The sequence below is a fragment of the Xenopus tropicalis genome, chromosome 3 (genome assembly GCF_000004195.4).
Source record: "Xenopus tropicalis strain Nigerian chromosome 3, UCB_Xtro_10.0, whole genome shotgun sequence".
NCBI classification, from domain to species: domain Eukaryota; kingdom Metazoa; phylum Chordata; class Amphibia; order Anura; family Pipidae; genus Xenopus; species Xenopus tropicalis.
In genome coordinates, this window is record NC_030679.2 from 31,722,908 (window position 1) to 31,744,420 (window position 21,513).

General features: G+C 42.8%; 1 protein-coding gene across 3 annotated transcripts in view; it reads left to right on the plus strand.

Moving 5' to 3' along the window:
* rufy1 (RUN and FYVE domain containing 1) overlaps nucleotides 1–17,509 on the plus strand; it is a 34,182-nt gene extending 16,673 nt beyond the window's left edge. For all 3 annotated transcript variants that reach the window (XM_004912817.4, XM_004912816.4, XM_002937729.5), the window contains 11 exons: nucleotides 823–892; nucleotides 1,698–1,799; nucleotides 2,701–2,817; nucleotides 3,229–3,396; nucleotides 4,736–4,833; nucleotides 5,698–5,817; nucleotides 7,714–7,843; nucleotides 8,803–8,897; nucleotides 9,652–9,700; nucleotides 15,969–16,046; nucleotides 16,611–17,509. In XM_004912817.4, the coding sequence (XP_004912874.2) occupies nucleotides 823–892; nucleotides 1,698–1,799; nucleotides 2,701–2,817; nucleotides 3,229–3,396; nucleotides 4,736–4,833; nucleotides 5,698–5,817; nucleotides 7,714–7,843; nucleotides 8,803–8,897; nucleotides 9,652–9,700; nucleotides 15,969–16,046; nucleotides 16,611–16,754 (1,171 nt within the window). In that variant the 3' untranslated portion in view covers nucleotides 16,755–17,509. The remainder of the gene's footprint in view (nucleotides 1–822; nucleotides 893–1,697; nucleotides 1,800–2,700; nucleotides 2,818–3,228; nucleotides 3,397–4,735; nucleotides 4,834–5,697; nucleotides 5,818–7,713; nucleotides 7,844–8,802; nucleotides 8,898–9,651; nucleotides 9,701–15,968; nucleotides 16,047–16,610) is intronic.
* Nucleotides 17,510–21,513: the final 4,004 nt, after the last annotated feature.

Consider the following 21,513-nt stretch of genomic DNA (forward strand, 5'->3'; position numbering starts at 1 on the left):
CAGACCTGACCGGGATCTGTATGTCTTTCCTTATGTGATTAGGCTAAAGGTTTAAACCAAAGCTGGCCATACACGTTACACTTACGATCTTTCCTGCAATGGTTCCTGCCTTCAACTAATGTTCAGATCTGAGAATCGTCAGATATGGTAGAATTCTACCCCTATCTGACGTTTCAGCCCTAAACGCAGCTTTTGCTGCCCAATGGACGAGACAACTATCGTACAAATCTTGTATGGCCAGCTTAACACATCCTCATATGTTTCCGGAAAATAAGCATTAGGATCTGTCTGCAACTCATTTGTATGACAAACACCAATCATCACCACCAAAGGGACTTTTGGAGCGCTCAAGTAAAATAAATCAGGCGGATTATATTATTTATCATGGGTTATGTGATGAGAGGGATTTTTAAACATTTTAGATTTCTGTTGTACAGGTATGGAACCTATTATCCAAAATGCTCGGGGTCTGGGGTTTTCCGGATAAGAGATCTTTCTGTAATTTGAATCTCCATACCATACGTCTGCTAAAAAATAATTTAAATATTGAATAAACCCAATAGAGTTGTTTTGCCTCCAATAATTAATTGTAATTATTTTGTAGTTGGGATCAAGTACAGGATATTGTTTTATTATTACAGAGAAAAATTAAATCATTTTCAAAAATTAGAATTATTTGCTTATGGAATCTATGGGAGACGGGCTTTCCGTAATTTGGAACTTTCTGGATAATGGGTTTCCGATATGGGATCCCATACCTGTATTATGTTTTTCATAAAATTGGCTAAAATAATTCTCAGATGGCTCTGTTCCATTCTGTAGTTGCACTGTTGGAGATCTTCAGGCTAAAATCGATTCTCTGGAGAAGACAAATTCAAAGTTAACCGAAGAGGTTTGTGATGGAACATTTGCATGCATTTTTGTATTTTTAGAATGTAACAAGTGAATATTTTGCTGTGTTTCCATAGTTACAGCAACAATTATACCTTTAATTGGAGCACATTCTATTAGCTGGAACATAACTGGAGATTTTCATATCCCAATCTTGTGGCTACTCTGAAAGAGGTCTGCTTGCAGAGAACCAGAGTACACTTTATGCATACAAAAGAAGGCCTTAGACCAGGAATAAAAGCATAGCTTCAATAGAGCAGTGGCATGTTCATAGGCAAATATCACTAAATGCTACATTTATGCGCTTTAAATTCCAAGCTGTATTGGATGGCACAGAGGTGGTATTTTTATTTTCCTCCCCACAGAAATCTCATGGCCTAATACAATTTTATATTGCACCTTTGACTGAGTATGTTCTAAAAAGGACACAATCCTATTGTTTATTGTTTCAATTGGTATTCATTTTTTATTATTTGTAGTTTTTTTTAATTATTTCATTTTTTGTTCAGCAGCTTTCCAGTTTGGAGTTTAGCAGCTATCTGGTTGCCGAATTTAATGAAATCGAAGTTTGGATTTAATTTGGTATTTGGCCAAATCCAAAAAGTATAGTATAGTGAATCACAAATGATCATATACAGTATAAATTTGCCAAAAGGCATTTGTTCTTTCTTTCTTTTTTTTTTTTTTTTTTTTTTGCAAGTCATTAACTATAATTTTAACACTAAACTATCTCTTTTAAGTCTTTCTGTAATGGAACTTTGTGATTTGTGTTTTGGTTTTTTTTTGTTACTTTTTGGTTGGAATAGCTTCTCGCTGCAAAGGATCGTATTGTGTCACTACAAGAGGAACATAATCATATTTTACAGGAGAGTACATTAATTCGGGAAAAAAGTGAAAGAAGTGTAGAGGTAAAAAAAAAATCACTACAAGCAATATAAAACATGTTGAAATTATATTTTTTAGGGCTGTACGTGTGTTTTGGTACATCCATATTTATCTCTTATTTCTGGCTAGATTAAGCACAGTGATAGACCAGATATAATATTCATTTATTTTGAATTCATTTGATGTTACTTGGCCTTCAGTAGCTTTAAATAAATTCCCTGTCTCTGCTAGATCTTTGACAGGACATGATTGTTGGGGTGAGGGTTCAGTTGAAGCTGTGAGACCACTGTACTGATATTAGGAAGCTCTTCAGTGCAACCAGAGCCTAGAAACTGTGTGGAGAGACACAGGTCCCCATGCTGATTAGGTTACTGATTAGGGGTTCCTCATACATAGGGAACATAACACTGAGCTGTTGGATCTGCAGCTATATTCAATTGCTGCCATAGATATCGGTAGAAATAAACCTCTTCTGCTTCAAATCAATTGATGTGACTACCCTCATTGTCACTCTAATTGTAATTTATAAAGAAAAATTGCAGAAATGCTCAAGGGTTGCAGTTTAATCTAATATTCCTAAATGTGTGTGGCAGCCTTTCATTAATATCTGACAGTGTTCTGTGTCTATTATCAGGTGCGCTTTTCAAAAACAGACACTTATACACTGTAATGGTTTGGAACAAACACTAAATAAGACAATAATATACAGTTGAGTGTTATTAAAAGGCCCTTTTTAATTGTGGTTTCCCTATTTCCTTTTGTTAGTTTGGTTATGGTTTTTCTTTCATGGTTGCTGGCATGTCTGGCATTAAGTTTACAGTTGACGATAATGTGATTGTAGAAATTTTGATCTTGAAAATAGCTTGTTTGCTAGGCGGCATCCACTGAATGATTGCTAACACTAACAAAGGATAATCATTATAGGTAAATTTTCAAGATACAAAAGTTGAACTGGATACCTACAAACAATCACGGCAAGGACTGGATGAAATGTATAATGAGATCTGGAAGCAACTAAAAGTTGAAAAACAAGCACGACTGGTAAAAAAGACATTATACATATTTTCTTGTGATAAGTGCTTCTATTTACATGTTTGTCCTTTGTTTCAATGTTATTTATTTACTCTTTGCAGCAGTTTTAGAGAGGATTTTTTGGATCTTGCTTATTTTGAATGTACAGAATGTAAAACTGCTGTACCATATCAGTTGTGGTGGTGCCTATTGCCATTGGTTACATGTGATTTGAGCACTTGAAGGTACATTTCAAGTGCTCAAATCACATGTAACCATTGGCAATAGGTAATTGCGCATCAAATAATCGCTATAAAAGCACAAGTGCAATTTGTGAAAGTGTCTAAGGGCCAGCACACTGGACATGTAGAATGAACTTCGCCCAAGAGAGAAGAAATTTTATTTAATTTATGATCCCTTTTCTTTCTACTTATTTTTTAGGAACTGGAAAAAGAGTTTGAATTGCAGGTTGGGATGAAGACAGAGATGGAAATGGCCATGAAGCTCATGGAGAAGGATATCCATGAAAAACAAGACACTCTGGTTGTTCTTCGTAAGCAGCTTGATGATGTGAAAGCCATTAATCTTCAGATGTGCCAAAAAGTTCTTGTAAGGAAGTGCAACATTACTTTTGCAGTACATGAGTTTGATAGCTTGGTTTGGTAGCTGTTATTGACATATAAACACACAAAGTGGACAAGTTGTCACTTGAGCATTAATAGCTCCATGCATTATACTGCATTCTAAATATAGAGGAAATGTGCTGTAAAAAGGTTGGCCATCTGTACCTCTTCCTGCCGCTCTGCTGTTGAGTTAGCTGATTGGCTGACCTGATAGAGCACTGAAGCCTGTCTGCAGGGCTGTGATTGGCTATCTCCTTCTACTGCCCTTTTCATGTGAAACACAGACCGGGACTGTTGCAGATCTATGGAGAGCTCCAATAAGGGGGCCACTTTTAAGGATAATGGTCATTTTTAGACCAGAGTGAAATTAGCACCATATATTATTCATTATTGCCTACAACATTGGAGGGGTTTTCACTTCTGCTATATGTCTCCTTTAACAAGTGATATGCCTGAAGTAAGCTTTATTATATCATATAGCTTTAGTTTGAAAATATGTAAAGAAACAGCTGAGAACAAAGCAGAATATTTGTTCAGTAAGTTTCCTTTACATGGCCTGTGTATGTTTACTATATGTATGTTTACTATAATTGTGGAGCAATTTAGTCTCAGCCTCATCTTGTGTGTATCTGCCCACCATGTTTACCAAATATAGGTCATGCCACAAGTTAAGATTTGCAAAAGGGTATTTCTGTACACCCATAATGTCTAAAAATTTTCCCAAGCAAAGACTAGGCGAAGCATGTTAAATTGGCTACAATGTACACAAGATGCGGATATTGTATCCTGGGTGGTATCAATGTAGCATTGTCTTTTTTTTTTTTTTTTCTTTATTCTATTTCTTTATTTATTTTTGTTAACCAGATATACTGCATAGTTATCAGTGAGGTTCTGGTTATAGATTTTTGAACTGTTTGAAATAAATTTCACCAAGACACTGACACAATGTTTTGGATGAAGCAAAAACAACAGCCTAAAACAAACTGTCCTCTTGTGAAATGTTTACTGAGCAAAATAGTTGGTGCCCAGTGCATCAAGATACACACAAAAACCAAAAATTATATGTGAAATAAATAAGAGAGTCTAATGAGCTAGCTCCGTAATTCAAAAATTACTGAAAATAAAAAGTTAAACACGTGAATACAGATCAAACAAGTACCTAAGTAAGCGCTGACCCGGGTGTGTATACCCCGGGTCCTTCACCATATAGACTTGCAGCCAGCTCACAATCAGAGGTCATAAAGTTGAAAAACAACTCACCATCGCCATTTTAGAAATGACTTCACCTGCTTATTTGTATTAATTTCAGCTTTTGTATTTAATAGGATGCAGAAACAGCCCTACATAAGAAAAATGAAATTGTGAATTCAGTACAAGCAAAAGGAGATCAGTTGACATCGGCACTAAAGCAAATAGAGGAAAGGTTTGTTGCTTCCACTAAAATCTGAAAAGCTCTCTAGGCTTCCTACAATTTACATCCTCAGAAATTAATATGATTTGGTTGTCAGAAGAAAAATAAAAAATAAAAGCTCTTTACCTGTAGCATTTGGGCTGTCCGTGGGCTCCATAACCATATCATGTGAATATTACCCATCCTTGACAATCTATATCAGGGGTCCTCAAACTACGACCTGCGGGCTGGATATGCCCCCAAGGTCATTTACCCGTCCCCTGTCCCCGCTGTGTCCTCACCCCTGGTGCCTCAGCGTGATTCTCGGCCCCAGCGCGTAAGGTCACTGCGTTCCACTGTCTGACGCTAATGAGGTGTCAAGGACCACGCTGAGGCAGACAAATTATAGCCAGGAGAGAGGGGGCAGTGGGGGGCCGGTGGGGAGCCGGTGGGGAGCCGTAGGTTGAGGACTAACTATAGTCAGGCCCCCCAACAGTGTGAGGGATCATGAACTTGGCCCCCTGTTTAAAAGGACCCTTGATCTATATAATCAACGTTTGGACAACTACATAGAAAATGTTCAACAACACTGCTTAACAGCCCTACATTGTGCTTTCAAAGCTGCAATGAAATGTTATATATTTTTAATCTGTGAGAAATTCCTCTCGTCAGAAATATCTTTTTCCCCTTGCTGTGTGCTGTGAGTTGCACCTCAGTGATAAATGAGGGTTCCTTCCACTACAGGAGTCCATGACTAAATATTACATGTATGATTTTATTAAGTATACCTTAGGAATACGTATGTATTAAATATATAGTATATATCATAAGTTGTTTTTTTATGTTACAGTGCCTTCCTTTCTAAAAGCTGCTTAAACTCAATTTTGTATTTGTCAGGCTGCAGAAATCTGAAAAGACTAGAGAAGCAGCTGAAGAAAATTGCAATAAAATGAAAATGGAGCATGGAGCCAAAATAGGATCCTTACAGCAGCAACTTGAAAAGCTTAATAAAACATGGTAAGGGCAGAGGGTTTCCCCACAAAATACCTAAGCCTTAAAGGACAAGGAAAAGTCACTTGGGGGTGCCAAAATGTTAGGCTTTCCTTGTACCCAGGGCTGGTGCCCCTGTTAGGAGAAAACAGCACCAGCCCGTGGTACCTGTAGCGAGCGCTTCCTCCTTACCGGCTTAGTTTTGCCGGTTAATTCCCAGGACCGGCGCATGCGCATTAGAGTGAAAAGCCGACTTCTCTGTTAAACTTCGTCTTTTTCACTCTACTGCGCATGCACGCACGGAAGCAGGAAGGAGGAAGCGATCGCAGCTACCCCGGGCTGGTGCTGTTCTCTCCGAACAGGGGCACCAGCCCGGGGTAAAAGGTAAGCGATTTAAGTCACTTGGGGGTGCCTAACATTTTGGCACCCCCAAGTGACTTTGCCTTTCCTTCTCCTTTAATTACAAAATCCATCTTTGAATAATGGCTTATTTACTTGAAGCATAAAAAAGGGAATCACAAAGATTAACCCTCACTGCATCTTCCCTTTTGCACCTTATCCAAAACTAAACATAATCATCAAAAGCCCTGATGCAGATTGCAGGCTTGGAAATTGCAGATGCCAATTAGCCTTACTATCGAAAGCCCCAAAACAAATTCCTGACCAATACGATGGCGGGTAGTTTGATAAATGCATAGCACCCAGTTAACCTACCTAACTATGTGTTAAGGCCAGTGGCACACAGTGTACCACCGTAGCCGAGACTACCCATGGGCAACCAATCTCCCCATGTGCCTCTGCCTGTAGCATGTAACAGTTTTGTTCTATAGACTGTTTAAAGGGATTCTGTCATAATTTTTATGGTGTACTTTTGTTCTAAATTACACTGTTTACATAGCAAACACTTCACTCTACAATTTAAAATCTTATTCTTGAACCAAAAATGTATTTTTTTTTTTTGTTGTAATACTGTTGTGTAGGCATCTCACTGTGCCTGAGTCTGAGCTTTCAGAAAGAGCCAGCAGTACACATTAGAACTGCTTTCAGCTGGCTGCTATCTTGCTACCTTCTTGTTGTTCTGCTGATTGGCTGCTGGCAGGGGGAAAGGGAGGGGGTGATATCAGTGTATCTTGCTGTGCAGCAGTAAAGTGTGACTGAAGTTTATCAGAGCAAAAGTCACATGTCTTCAGCACCCTGGGAAATGAAGATTATGGCAAGCCCCATGGGAAATTGCAAAACTAAATATGAAAAAAATCTGTGTTTTTGAAAAATGGATTCTGCTGGAGAAGCTCTGAAGGAAAAGGAAAGGAAAGTCATTTTGGCATTTTACTACCAATAGATTTGCCACAATAGTGCTAGCTAATATGCTATAATTATTCTGCAGAAAGCTTTACCATACCTGAGTAAACAGCCCTTGAAGCTCCCTCCGGTAGTTTAAGATAGCAGCTGCCATTTTAGCTTGGTCTTTGTAGCTTCCGTGCTGAAGCTCTAGCCTGGTAGCTCTTATCACACATTCGGATGGGAGGGTGAGTGAATTCTTATGGGAGGGGAAACAGGCAGGCCCAGATTTGAGGCACCTATGGGTGCCTGAAAAAGAAATCTGGTAGAGCTGGGCAGACTCTGGCCTCGGGAATGAAGGATTTTTCTGAGAGAGGAAGTCAGATACCCGAAAAAAAACCCCAAGAAGTCCTGTGTTTCTTTTCATAGAGGACCCAGTGCAGCGTTTCTGTGAGTGCTTATGGCTGTATTAACATAGACCTTTCTGATAAAGTTACTTAGTTTTTACTTTTCCTTCTCCTTTAACTGATGCGTTTTGAAAAAAACATGTTTTCCCATGACAGTATTCACCATTGCGCAATGTGTGTGTTAGGATAGAATTACAGGGATTTTTGTTTTTCTAAAGGCATTTTTCTGTTTCAACAGCGCAGTTTTAGAGAAAGATCTGAAATCAGAAAACGAAAAACACGACACCCTACAGGACAAGCTTCACAAAGAGAAAGAGACTGCAACATCATTAAGGAATGAGTTGCATCAGTTCTCCCTGTTACAGAAGGTATGTGTGTCCATTTGGGTCCGGTAGAATTTCCTTTATTGTTACAGAGGAGGAAAGAAGAGCCAAGGTCATTTCCATATATCAGTGGTTTTCTAATTATTTGTCAAGAAGCACCCTGACAGTGTAGTTCATCAGGCACAACAATATTAAGTGAAAATGAGTTTTCTGTCATTGCTCAAATCATATATTTCAGTTCATAATTTATCAATATGAGATATGTTATAAAATATAATTACCTTTTGAATTCTGTCTCCCTTAAATGGCAGCAGTCTTTCAACTCTTGGTTGTAGATATCTGTTTTGGGCAAATATTTTTTTTTGCCATTGTTACCAAACTGGGGTTGGAAGGAGACCAGGTACTTGAACTACAAGCCCACTGGCAAGTAGTGGTCCCTGTGGGGGAAGCCTTCAAGATCCTGAAGTTTTATTAATTTTGTCTTATTTCAGCCCCCTTTCCACTGACATGCGTGGCACAAAGGCTGGGAACCCTGGTGGTACTAAGGATCTCTTAACAAACTTTTCCTGCTTATCTACTCAAACACAGTTTTCTACTGTTTGTACTACAGGTATGGGATCCTTATGTGGAAACCAATTATCCAGAAAGTTCCGAACTATGGAAAGGCCATCTCCCATAGACCCCATTGTAAACAAATACATTTTTTAAAATGATTTCCTTTTTCTCTGTAATAATAAAACAGAACCTTGTACTTGATCCCAACTAAGATATAATTAATCCTTATTGGAGTCAAAATAATCCTATTGGGTTTATTCAATATTTAAATGATTTTTAGCAGACTAAGTCATGGAGATCCAAATTATGGAAAGATCCCTTATCCGGAAAACCTCAGGTCCCGAGCATTCTGGATAACAGGTCCCATACCTGTACATACAAGACTGCAAGAAATATAGCTCCCCTGCCTAAATTTGCTAATTGTTCCTGTTTTTATTTTTTTGTTATAGAATTTTGATAATTTGCACCAGGAAAAGAAGCAGCTTCAGAGGCTATGTGAGGAACAGGAACAGGCGTTACAAGAAATGGGACAGCATCTCAGCCAGTAAGTCTCCTGGTTATATAAGTTATCTGCTGATGCAATGTAAACAGGCTTTATTTTCATATATGCTTGATATTCCTATGTTATGTTTATATGGGCAGTGAGTCTTTGCATTGTGAAAATTACTGGAATGGTTGTGCTCGTTTGTTGCAAAGAGTTTGATTTCAGCACTTGTCATTCCCAAGGGAACAGCTCAATGTCTCATTAATTCAGTTACGTTTTGTACACATCATTTCCTAACATTTAAAGGACATGGGGCAGTCATGCTTTTGAAGAATGTGGCAGGGGATTTATATGATTCTTTAGCTCAGTGGTATAACTATGACAGACCGGGACCCCGCCATAACATTTTATAAGGTTGCTGGCGTGCTGTCATCCCACAGCCCATGGCCCTCTGTCCCCAAGGCCCTATGAGGTCTGCTGTATGGTAGTTATGCCACTGTTTTAGCTTCTGCTACAGAGTACAAAATAAGAATGTTGTGCTCTATAGGAATCTGTGGGCCTTTATCTTGTTCATTAACTTCTTTATTCTTAACTTAATAACAGATAACTGAACTGTATTAAGAGGGAGATGAGATTTCCCACAGAGCAAAGAAGCCCCCCATGTGTCAGGGCCCTTACAGTGATGAGGTTTGACTGATAGCTAAGCCAGCTAAGAAGGGCTGATAATGAAATAGTATTGGATGGAACAAGCAGTATTAATAATTCAGTTTCCTTTTAATTATTATTTATAATCTTTTTTTTTTTTTTTTCCCAGATCAAAATTAAAAATGGAAGACATTAAGGAAGTCAACAAAGCACTTAAGGTATGGCATCAACATTTTGTTCATAAATTTGTGTATACTAATTTCATTTTTAAAGGTAGCTTGCTTGTTTACTTCATGGGGATATGTATGCAGAAAAAAATAATAGCCACCTTAAATTCCATTCTCCAAAGGGGCAGTATATACCTGTGTTCAACATAAGTGCAGTGACTAGAGCTTGTTACAAACATACATCTTTGGGCAGTATATAATTAGGTAACCGGTGTACAACCCCCTATGAGGAGTCCATTACACAGGAGGATTATATATACATAGGTAATCTAATTTTCTACCTTGAAACGACCAAACATGGAGTAGCTTCAATCCCTGTTTAGTTCAAGAAATAAGAATAACCATAGATTTTTCTCACACAATAGCTTGGGGGACACAGGGACAATGGGTATAGCTCCACCTGCAGGAGGCAGGACACTAGGGAAAAAAAAAAGAATTCTCCTCCCTCTCCAGCTATACCCCACAGCGCAGCCAATGTAGATCAGTTTTTTCTCCTAGTGTTAGGAGGTAGGACCAGGCTTAGTATGCCTGCATCTAGGTTTAAAAGTCCAGGATTAGCCTGGATACTCGGGGGCTGACTGATTTGACCTCAGGAAGTAGGTCCCTTACAGATCTCCCCCCCACCGCTGGATTCCCCTGGGGCCACTAAGTCACTTCGGTGCGGGCCACCTAGCGCATTCCTACCCTCTTGAGGGATAGAAGGCTAGCCAGAGGAGCGCTCAGCACTGCTACGGACCGCACGGTAAGTAGCGCCCAGGTCCGGAACAGCGCCGGCGGGACCCTCGGGTCGTCCCCCCCCCTCACCATGCGGCCAACCGGGTTCTCTAACCCGAAGCGCCGGGGGCCCCCACTTCCGCTTTTGAAAATAGGCGCGCACAGGATACTGCGCTCCCATTGGCCAATACTTCCTGCTCTCTCAGGAACAGGAGCCGTTTCGCGCCCTCCGTCATACCGCCCGCCCACTTTCGCCGCCTCTCTTCGCGCCCTTCTGCTCTGCACTGGCGCAGCTCTCGGGGAGAACACAGTGTCGCAGGCCTTGCGACTCCTCTCTTGCTCTGCGGACAGCGGGTGCCTCCACCTGTAGGTAGGCTCTCCTTTTCTCCTGCTTTTCCCCGCAGCGCAGTTTCACAGGGGGGATTTTTTCTACTTCTGGGCACTACTGGGGCATCATTCAGCCTAATATTGAGGCTAATATGGCGGAGGGCAGCAAACAGCTATTCCCCCGGGGCCCAGCCTCTTCGGCTAATATCAAGTTCCTGGCCTGCGCCAAATGCAGAAAGCGTTTGCCCTCTGGGCACAAGGAACCAGTTTGTGAGGCATGTAAGCCCCCTGAATCTGCTTCTACAGCCCCTCAGCCCCAGGCCTTGGATTCTGCTGAGCCCTCAGGCTCTGCCATCCCTCAGCCAACAGACCAAACCCAGCCGGGCCCCCCTACCACTAACCAGTTTGCCCCTGATTGGGCCCTACAACTTTCTAGCGGTATTCCCAGACTCGCGGATTCCCTTAATAAGTTATTGGCTAAGCTAGACGCTCCTAAATCCTCTTCACACAAGCGTCATGCACCTCCTTCATCTGATGAGGAGAGTGACAATCCCTTCACGGCAGATTCTCCCACTCAGCCAGATCTATCCCTAAGTGAGGGAGAGCTTTCTGGAGACTCCGATATGTTAGGCGAAGACCTACCCAAATCTTCATCTGAGGAAATTGAGGCCCTTATTGCCTCAGTAATAGAAACTCTCAACCTAGGGGATTCCAATAATCCTTCCGACACTTCCAAGCTTCTTTTCAAGAGGCACAAGAAACAATCCGTATGCTTCCCTTCACACGCACAATTAGATAATATTGTGCAATCTGAATGGGATAATCCCGAGAGACGTTCACAGTCCAACAAACGCTTCCAACGTCTCTATCCCTTTCCGCAGGAAACCATGGACACCTGGTCTTCACCTCCGGTCGTTGATGCTCCGGTGTCACGCCTTTCCAAAAACACGGCCCTTCCTGTCCCTGATGCGTCTTCCTTCAAGGACGCCATGGACAAGAAAATCGAGGGTTTTCTGCGCTCTGCCTTCACGGCTTCTGGGACAGCCTTGCGTCCTACCTTCGCCGCCGCCTGGGTCAGCAGGGCAATTCAGTCCTGGTCCCAAACACTTCTGGACAGCATCCTCTCGGGAGTCCCTAGACAGGAACTCATCCCTATGATCTCTCAGATCAAGGAAGCTAACTCCTTCATCTGCGAAGCAACACTTGATGCTGCCCAACTAACCTGTAGGGCTTCAGCCCTTACAGTAGCCGCTCGCAGATCACTTTGGCTAAAACTTTGGTCCGCGGACCTCTCTTCCAAAAAATCCCTAACTTCCCTCCCCTTCAAGGGTAAGTTACTTTTCGGTCCAGAATTGGACAAAATCATAAGCCAGGCCACAGGTGGGAAGAGTACCTTCCTCCCACAGAACAAGTCCCGGCCTTCCTTTCGCAGGGGGAGATTTTTTCGTGGCTCCGGATACAGATCCACCAAGCCTTCCGATTCCTCACAATCATCATCCTCCCGCGGCAAATTCAACAACAAGCCTCGCCCCGCCTGGCAGCCCCGAAAACCCACTCACAAGCAGACGGACAAGTCCACCTCTGCATGACTGTCCGTCAGTACCGTTGCTGCAAGCCCCCGTCGGCGGCAGATTGCAGCACTTCCGTGCACATTGGCAGGCTCATGCTCAAGACTCCTGGGTCTGCGAGGTCATAACACGAGGTTACCACCTCGAGTTCACAGCCCCCCCTCCTCACCGCTTTTTCATGTCCAGAACTCCCGGGGACCCTCTTCTACTCCAGGCCTTCCAGACGGCAATCCAAGACCTACTGGCGGCCGCAGTAATCTCTCCGGTCCCCCAGGCAGAGAGATTTCAGGGATATTATTCCAACCTGTTCCTCGTTCCCAAGAAGGACCGGTCCTTCCGACCGATTCTCGATCTCAAGGGCATAAACAAATTCATCCGTTACACCAAGTTCAAAATGGAATCTCTGCGATCGGTTATTGCGGCCATGGGACCACAGGAATTTCTCACCGCGTTGGACGTAAAAGATGCCTATCTTCACGTCCCCATCGCCCCTCGCCATCAGAGATACTTGCGATTTGCCTACCGCAACCTCCACTTCCAATTCACGGCTCTGCCGTTCGGCCTCTCGTCAGCCCCACGTGTCTTCACGAAGATCATGGCGGTCACTGCAGCAGTCATCAGGTCCAGGGGGATCTCGATCACCCCCTACTTGGACGACCTGCTCATAAAAGCCCCGTCCTTCCAGACAGCGGAGGAGCACCTCCGACTGTCCATGAACATCTTACAGGATTTCGGCTGGAAGATAAACCTTGCCAAATCATCTCTCCGTCCGAGCCAGGTTATGACCTTTCTAGGATTGTCATTCGATACCAGAGCGCAGAGACTCTTCCTTCCCCAAGAGAAGGTCCTTCGCATTCAGACCCTGGTTCGGCTGCTTCTTTCGCTACCTCAACCATCTCTCCGGTTCTGCATGAAGGTACTCGGATCGATGGTGTCCTCCATCGAGGCCGTACCATTCGCCCAATTCCATCTCCGACCGCTACAGTGGAATATTCTCTCGGTATGGCACAGGAACAGGAGCCTCTCCCAGCAGACCCCGCTCTCCTCAAAAACCAGGGCTTCCCTGCGGTGGTGGCTCAACACCGACAATCTCGCACGCGGCCGCTCACTCGCAGACCCTACCTGGCGCATCCTCACGACCGATGCCAGCCTATCCGGCTGGGGAGCAGTCCTGGAGGGACGGATAGCCCAGGGCTCCTGGTCCCGTTCGGAATCCCTGCTCCCCATCAATATCCTCGAACTTCGGGCCATCCGTCTTGCACTGATACACTGGCAGACTCTCCTCAACGGGCAGTCGATCCGCGTTCAAACGGACAATGCCACCGCAGTGGCCTACATCAACCACCAGGGTGGGACGAGGAGCCATCAAGCCTTCACAGAGACCAGTCACATCTTCAGGTGGGCGGAACTTCATCACACTCTCCTCTCGGCCATTTACATTCCCGGTGTGGACAACTGGGAGGCCGACTACCTCAGTCGGCAAACGATGGACCCGGGGGAGTGGTCACTCAAGACCAGTGTGTTCCTAGCACTCACGCAGAGGTGGGGCACACCAGAGGTGGACCTGATGGCCTCTCGTATCAACCACCAACTACCTCGATACCTGTCGCGATCAAGGGACCCTCGGGCCGAGGCAACGGATGCCATGACGACACCATGGTCCTTCAACCTGGCGTACATCTTTCCTCCACTGCCCATGCTTCCCCGAGTCATCAAAAAGATCAAACGGGAAAGAGTGAGGACCATTCTCATCGCCCCCTACTGGCCGCGCCGGACCTGGTTCTCAGACCTTCTGTCTCTGTCTCAAGAAGAACCGTGGCATCTACCTCACGATCCGGACATTCTTTCCCAGGGTCCCTTCCTCCACCCAAACCCAAGGTCTCTGCATTTGACGGCGTGGCTACTGAATCCCTGATCCTCAGAAGAAAAGGGTTCTCAGAACCCGTGATCAAAACCCTTCTAGCGGCACGGAAGCCTGTATCCTCTCAGGCCTACCACAGGGTCTGGAGAACCTACCGGGACTGGTGTTCCCAGGAACATGTTCCATTTCAGACCCTTTCGCTACCAGCCATACTGAGCTTCCTTCAAGCTGGCCTTGACAAGGGTCTAGCCCTGGGTTCGCTCAAGGCTCAAATTTCGGCTCTTTCGGTTCTCTTCCAGGAGCGCCTCGCCCTCCTGCCGGACATCAGGACCTTCATGCAGGGCGTCACGCACATCAGACCTCCCTTTCGCTATCCTTGCGCTCCGTGGGACCTGAACATCGTCCTAAGCGCACTACAGGAGCCCCCATTTGAGCCCCTCGCCTCCATTCCCATCATTTGGCTCACTCGTAAGGTAGCCTTCCTTCTGGCCATCTCATCAGCTCGACGCGTGTCCGAGCTGAGTGCGCTCTCCTGCAAGTCCCCCTTTCTCATCTTCCACCTGGACAAGGCAGTACTGCGTACCGTACCGTCCTTCCTTCCTAAGGTGGTGACCAAGTTTCACATCAACCAGGAACTCACCATTCCCTCCTTCTGCCCTAATCCTAAATCGCCAAAGGAAGTCGCTCTCCACTCATTAGATGCAGTACGTGCTCTCAAATACTACGTCCACCGCACGGAGGGAATCCGCAAGTCTGATGCCCTCCTGGTCATTCCCACGGGCACCCGTCTTGGGCAACCTGCCTCTAAGACCACCATCTCCCGGTGGCTCAGAGAAACTATTCGGAGAGCATACATAGCCAAGGGGAAACAGGCCCCTCAATTAATCAAGGCCCATTCCACTAGATCTGTCAGTACCTCTTGGGCTTTCAGAAACCAGGCCTCAGCTGAGCAACTGTGCAAAGCTGCCACGTGGACCTCCATCCACTCTTTTGTTAAGTTCTACAAATTTGACGCCTTTGCTGCATCTGACGCACGCTTTGGTCGCAAGGTGCTGCAAGCAGCGGCAGTCTAACTCCGACTCCGCTTCCTGCCCACCTCTTATTGAGCTCAGGGGACTGCTTTGGTATGTCCCCATTGTCCCTGTGTCCCCCAAGCTATTGTGTGAGAAAAGGAGATTTTGTGTTACTCACCGTTAAATCTCTTTCTCCTCAATGGCTTGGGGGACACAGGGCTTCCCTCCCCCGGAAGCGGAATCCTTTCTGCGCCCTTTGCCATGTTATTTATGTTACATTGTTATATTGTTCATTGGTTACTCTGGTTACCTCTTTGTTAGACAAAACTGATCTACATTGGCTGCGCTGTGGGGTATAGCTGGAGAGGGAGGAGAATTCTTTTTTTTTTCCCTAGTGTCCTGCCTCCTGCAGGTGGAGCTATACCCATTGTCCCTGTGTCCCCCAAGCCATTGAGGAGAAAGAGATTTAACGGTGAGTAACACAAAATCTCCTTTTCACGATTATAACAATATGGAAAAAAGGCTTCTAGGCCCTGATGCAGAAGACACATATTGAATGGTGCAAGGAAACAATTAAGAGGCTGGGAACATCTGGGGGGACATTTTCTGAGTTCAGTTTCCAGTTGAGCCCTAGAAGTGATGCCTGCACATTTGTTCTTCACTTCCTGTATCAGTCTTTTTGGTGTATAGTTTATTAGGGTGTCTTGCTTGTTTATTACCTTAAGAAAGTTTTATGGAATTAGTGTTAAATATTCATAATCTATTTCTGTGTTTAGGGGCACACGTGGTTAAAGGATGATGAAGCAACAGAATGCAAACAGTGCAATAAAGAATTCTCCATTTCCCGAAGAAAGGTATCTCTTTGTTCTAATACAAAGTCATTCGTAGTTACAGTAGGTAGGATCATACCAGTACAGGGGCCCATATTCCTATTTATACAGTTCTGCTGGATCATCTTGCGAATAGAACTACGGGGAACTTTCTAAATAATCAGTAACGAGTAAAAATGGAGAGCCATGCCATAGCCCTCTTGTTACCAGATTGGGTGCTACCAGTTATGTTAAGCTCTAATTTGTTTTATCACTTATCCCAACCCATATCTTCTATATATTAATATTTATTAATTTTTTTTTTTTGAAAAACGGCATGGAGACTGGCCTTTCAAAGCTTCATGTGTGTGACCCAGGGGCCCTTGTCCTTTACGAGGACATTAGAAGGGTAATTTATTTATGAATGTGTTTATAGAATTGAAGAACCTGCATGCAATCAGAGTTTTCATTTTTAATTAATATTTTCCAATGTAAAACTGTAGGTGTAGTTATCCCTGATGTTATAGTTGATCTTGCAGTTTGTGCACTGCTGCTGGGAAGATTCATTCTGGCAATGTCGTTTCTATCTGACCTATTTTTGTCTCGTAGCATCACTGCAGAAACTGCGGAGACATCTTTTGCAACTCCTGCTCCAGCAATGAACTGTCACTGCCATCGTACCCGAAGCCTGTCCGTGTTTGTGACATTTGCCATAATTTACTGCTTCAGAGATGTTCCTCCAACTCCTCCTAAAATGAAAAGCTGTTTTACTCAGAGCTCCTTCTTAATGTCACGGTTACTTATTCTTAACAAAAAATGCGTAAGCCAATGTATTTTCTACATCTTTTGGGTATTTCTTAATGCTTGATGGAGGTGATTTTTAAATCTATATTTTTGGTAATTGTTCAATGTAATAATACATCCTTTAACAGATACAATGAAATAATCCTGATCTAATAGTTCTTATATTTCTGGTTACATAATGCTCATTTTCATGGCGCCAAACTTTTTATGCTTTTACTTAACATGATAGCAGTCCTTAAAATATGGACATTTCTAGTATTAAAGGTGAGGAACACAGAACTATCATACATGGAGTACAGCCTGATTCCTAATGAAAAGTTTATTTTTGAAAGGCTTTTGGTGCCTTACCTTCTAAATGACCACTGTTAATGTATATGGAAGAACTTATTGGTCCCAGCACTCCCCAATCAGCATTAGCAGCATTACAAACAGTAAATATTCTGCAATAGAAAAGGCGCCATAAGATAATGATAGAGAAATATTCAAAGTATAAATTCCTGTACAGAAATAAAAGCAAATGATTAATTTTTTGTAACATATTTTTGTGGCAAATCCTCTTTAAAATTGTGTTTCCAAAAACCTGTATGAATAAATGTGCCTTTGTTTTATTTTTTTTCATCACTGAAAGCCAATACACAGCATTTCTGTAAAAGCATTGTTTGATACCACAGTGTAAAGGAATAAAATGCTTTTTCACTAATGAATCCAGCGTCTGCCCATTCTTAGCTCCCAGCGTTGTTATAATTTTTCCCAAACCAAGTGTGGAAACTTTTCTTCCTGTTTCTTTCTTTGAATGTTCTCTCTAAGCTCACACACAGTGCTATGAAGTTCATAGCAGATATACATGTGTGGCACAACAGGAGCAACACTACTGAACAAAATACAGGTATGGGACCTGTTATCCAGAATGCTGGGGACCTGAGGTTTTCTGGATAAGGGATCTTTCTGGAATTTGGACCTAAATTCTACTCCATTAAGGATTCGTTATAGCTTAGTTGGGATCAAGTACAGGTACTGTTTTATTATTACAGAGAAAAGGGAATCATTTAACCATTAAATAAACCCAATAGGGCTGTTCTGCCCCCAATAAGGATTAATTATACCTTAGTTGGGATCAAGTACAGGTACTGTTTTATTATTACAGAAAAGAAGGAAATTATTTTTAAAAATTAGAATTATTCGATTAAAATGGAGTCTATGGGAGATGGCCTTTCCATAATATGCAAACTGGATAATGACACAACTATGGAAAGTTGGTCCTGTCTTTGCTGCTATAACAGCCTCTAACCTTCTGGGAGGGCTTTCCACTACTGAACTGATTCCGTTTAGCTATAAGAACATTCTTTCATGATTGGTACATGCACAATAACTGACCGAATTGCAATTCTGGTGAATCCCAAACCCATCATGATTTTTACTGCAGTATATAATTGTACTGTTGCTGTGTATTAGGGTCGTGACACACGGGAAGATTAGTCGCGCCGCGACAAATCTCCCCGCAATGCTATCCCACCGGCGATTTACATTCTAGCCTATGGGATGGTATTGCGGGGAGATTAGTCGCCCGCAACAATGGAGATTTGTAACGGGGCGACTAATCTCCCCATGTGTCACAGCCCTTAAGAACCTATTAAAGTAGTAGGAAAGGGTAAATCACTTGGGGGAGCCTAAATGTTAGGCAAAGTAAGAAAAGGTAGAAAACTGTGCTGGGGAATGTCTCTGGCTTTTATACATCTTGCCCAAGGTGCAGCCTATGTGGGAGGCTGACTGCAAAAACAATCCAAACTAGAAAGGCAAGTTTGAGAACAAACTTCATGTTGGTTTGAAAAACGTGAAGTCACTGAATGAAATCTGATCTGTTGTTGGCTCCGCCCACTTTTTCTAACCTTGGACCACAGTTATATAGTAGAAGTTTGACCCTTGTTTTAATAGTGTCTGAATGGCAGCAATTTAAATTTCCCCACTGAAAGTCAACAACTGACATCTGACTGGCGGTTGGTGGCTCCGCCCACTTTTTCTAACCTGGAACTGCAGTTACCCAGTGACTAACTCTACAAAGTTTAGGGACCCTAGGATTAATAGTTAAATTTAAAACAATAAAAGTTAATAGGAAAATTGTGATTGACCGTTAGTGGCCCAACCCACTGTTCCTATTTTTGAACTGCAGTCCCCCAGTGACCAACTTTCCAAAGTTTGGGGACTCAGGCATAAAAATTGTGGGACTGACAGCATTTTACACTTCGCCATTGAAAGTAAATAGGTGAAATGTGATTGGTTGTTGGTGGCTCCACACACTTTTCTACCTTTGAACAGCAAATACCCAGTAACTAACTTGGCAACAACCCTGGAATTAATACTTAAATAATGGCATCAGTTTAATTATAAACCAATGAAATTTAATGGGTGGAAATGGATTGGCTGTTGGTGGCTCCGCCCACTTTTTCTAACCCTGAATACATAGTCAGCCAGTGACTGACTGTGCAAAGTTTGGAAACCCTGACCTAAATAGTGTGAGAAAGGCAGCATTTTAAATTTAAACCTAAAAAATTCAATAGGTGAAGTCTGATTGGCTGTTTTAAATTCTAAAAATGCAGTCCCCTAGTGACCCTGGTGTTAATTCTGTGAGTATGGCAGCAGGTTGCATTTCCCCATTGAAAATCATTAGGTAAAATCTGATTGGCTGTTGGTGGCTCCACCCACTTCTTTTAACTCTGAATTGCAGTTACCTGGTGACTAACTCTGCAAAGTTTGGGAACCCTGGTGTTAATACTATGAGAATGGGTAAAATTTGATTGGCTGTTCACGGCTCCACCCACTTTTGGGCATCCAACAATCATCATACTTTCATTCAGGCTGACCCCATGACTGCGTGATTCACGTTTGGGGAGTGTAGCCTCAAAGCTGTAAGATTGGCAGCAGTTTCAATTTCCCCATTAAAGTCAATAGGTGAAATTTGACTGGCTGTTGTTGGCCCCTCCCACTTTGGGTAATCTAACAAATGTCGCTGTTTCACTCGGGTGACCCCATGATTATGTTTTTCAAGTTTGGGGGGTGTAGCTTCAAAGCTGTAAGCGTGGCAGCACTTTGAAAATCTTCCCTGTCAAAATCAATGGGAAATTTGGGGCGTTTAGAGCGGCGCCACAAAAAGACGGGGGGCAGGATCGCTTAGAAAAGCACAAGCAACCTGCTCCCCTATAGGGCGAAGAAGTGTGGAGAGTTTGGGTGTTGTACCCCTAAAACTGTAGGAGGAGTGGCGTTTAGAAAATGGGGGGTGCTAAGAAGAAGAAGAAGAAAAAGCGGAAGAATAAGCTGAAGTCAAAGAACAGTATGTTGGGGTTTTCAACCCAACATAATAAAGCCAGATACAACTATAGCATAGGTAACTGTGCATGAGATAACAGCTATAAAAGTGCAAGTTTGTGAAAGTGTCTAATGGAGCAATATTAGCATTCATTGCATGATTTGTTTCAAACACTGAATGCAAACATATAAATCATTAGAAAATCACTTTGCATCTGACATAAAATACAAATGATATATTGAATGAAGGTACATGCCATTGACTTCGTAGGATTTATTATATTCATAATTTCTGATTACCATATAGAATGAGATGATTTATCCTTGGATACAGTCAGAAAAAGTACAGGGAAGCAAATGATAGTACAATGATATAACAGGAAAGAGATGGACAAGTGTACGCACTGTAGGGCATTGTAGCAGTCTATTATCACATACCAATAAGAAAGTAAAGGGTGCAAGTGGATACTTCTGTCACTTTCCTACTAGTAATATATAAAGAAATAAAAGGAGTAAATCCACTTTAAAAGAAAAGAAAGTGTTTTTATTGCATGTGGTAAAGTTTGACACCTATTCACACCCTGCACAACGTTTCGGGGAGGTGCGTAACCCAATCCTTCCTCACTTGCAATTAGCAACAAAGATCACTAGTCTTTTATATCTGTAATAACAATGCCCCCTAGTGTCTGTACCAACTATTCTCCTTGTGTTTGCCCATGAATTGTCCAGTGTAAAGTCCCTCAAACAGTCCAGAAATCAAATTCACAGAACTTGAAAAAAAGCAATAAGGTGCATATCCCAATGGACAAATAATAACAAAATTACCTGATGACTTTTTCTAACTCTCTAAGAATTTGGATTGTTTCTAACTCTCTTTTCATTTCATTATCTGCAAGAACAGGGTCTAACTAGGGGGTGCGGGGCTCCTGCAGTGGCAGCCCCAGTGGGCCCTGCCCCCCCTAGTCAGACCCTGTTCTTGCAGAAGGGACCCTGCCATGGTCCACACACACCCCCAGGCCCCTGCCGCCCACCCAACCCCCTCCCTCGAGCAAGCATACTTAGGTGCGTCGGGAGAGGGGGACCAGGCTTTTTTCCAGTCCGACCCTGTGCAAGAAATAATCAGCAGTATTTAGTTCCATTATCGAAAATAGTGACACTATTTTAGAATTGTCTGTATTAGAAGGTATAATAATTGAGTAATACTGTATACTTAGATGTGACTATCCCAGGTTTTCCATCTTTTATGTTCTACCCAAATACATAAGGATCCTCCACTAAATTGTAAGTGGGATCAACTCTATATTCCAGCCATTAGCTGTGTATGTTGATTCCTTTTTACAATCTATTGTGAAGTCTATTCCAACATACCTACAGGATTCTACTGACTTCCTTAATAAAATTAAAAATG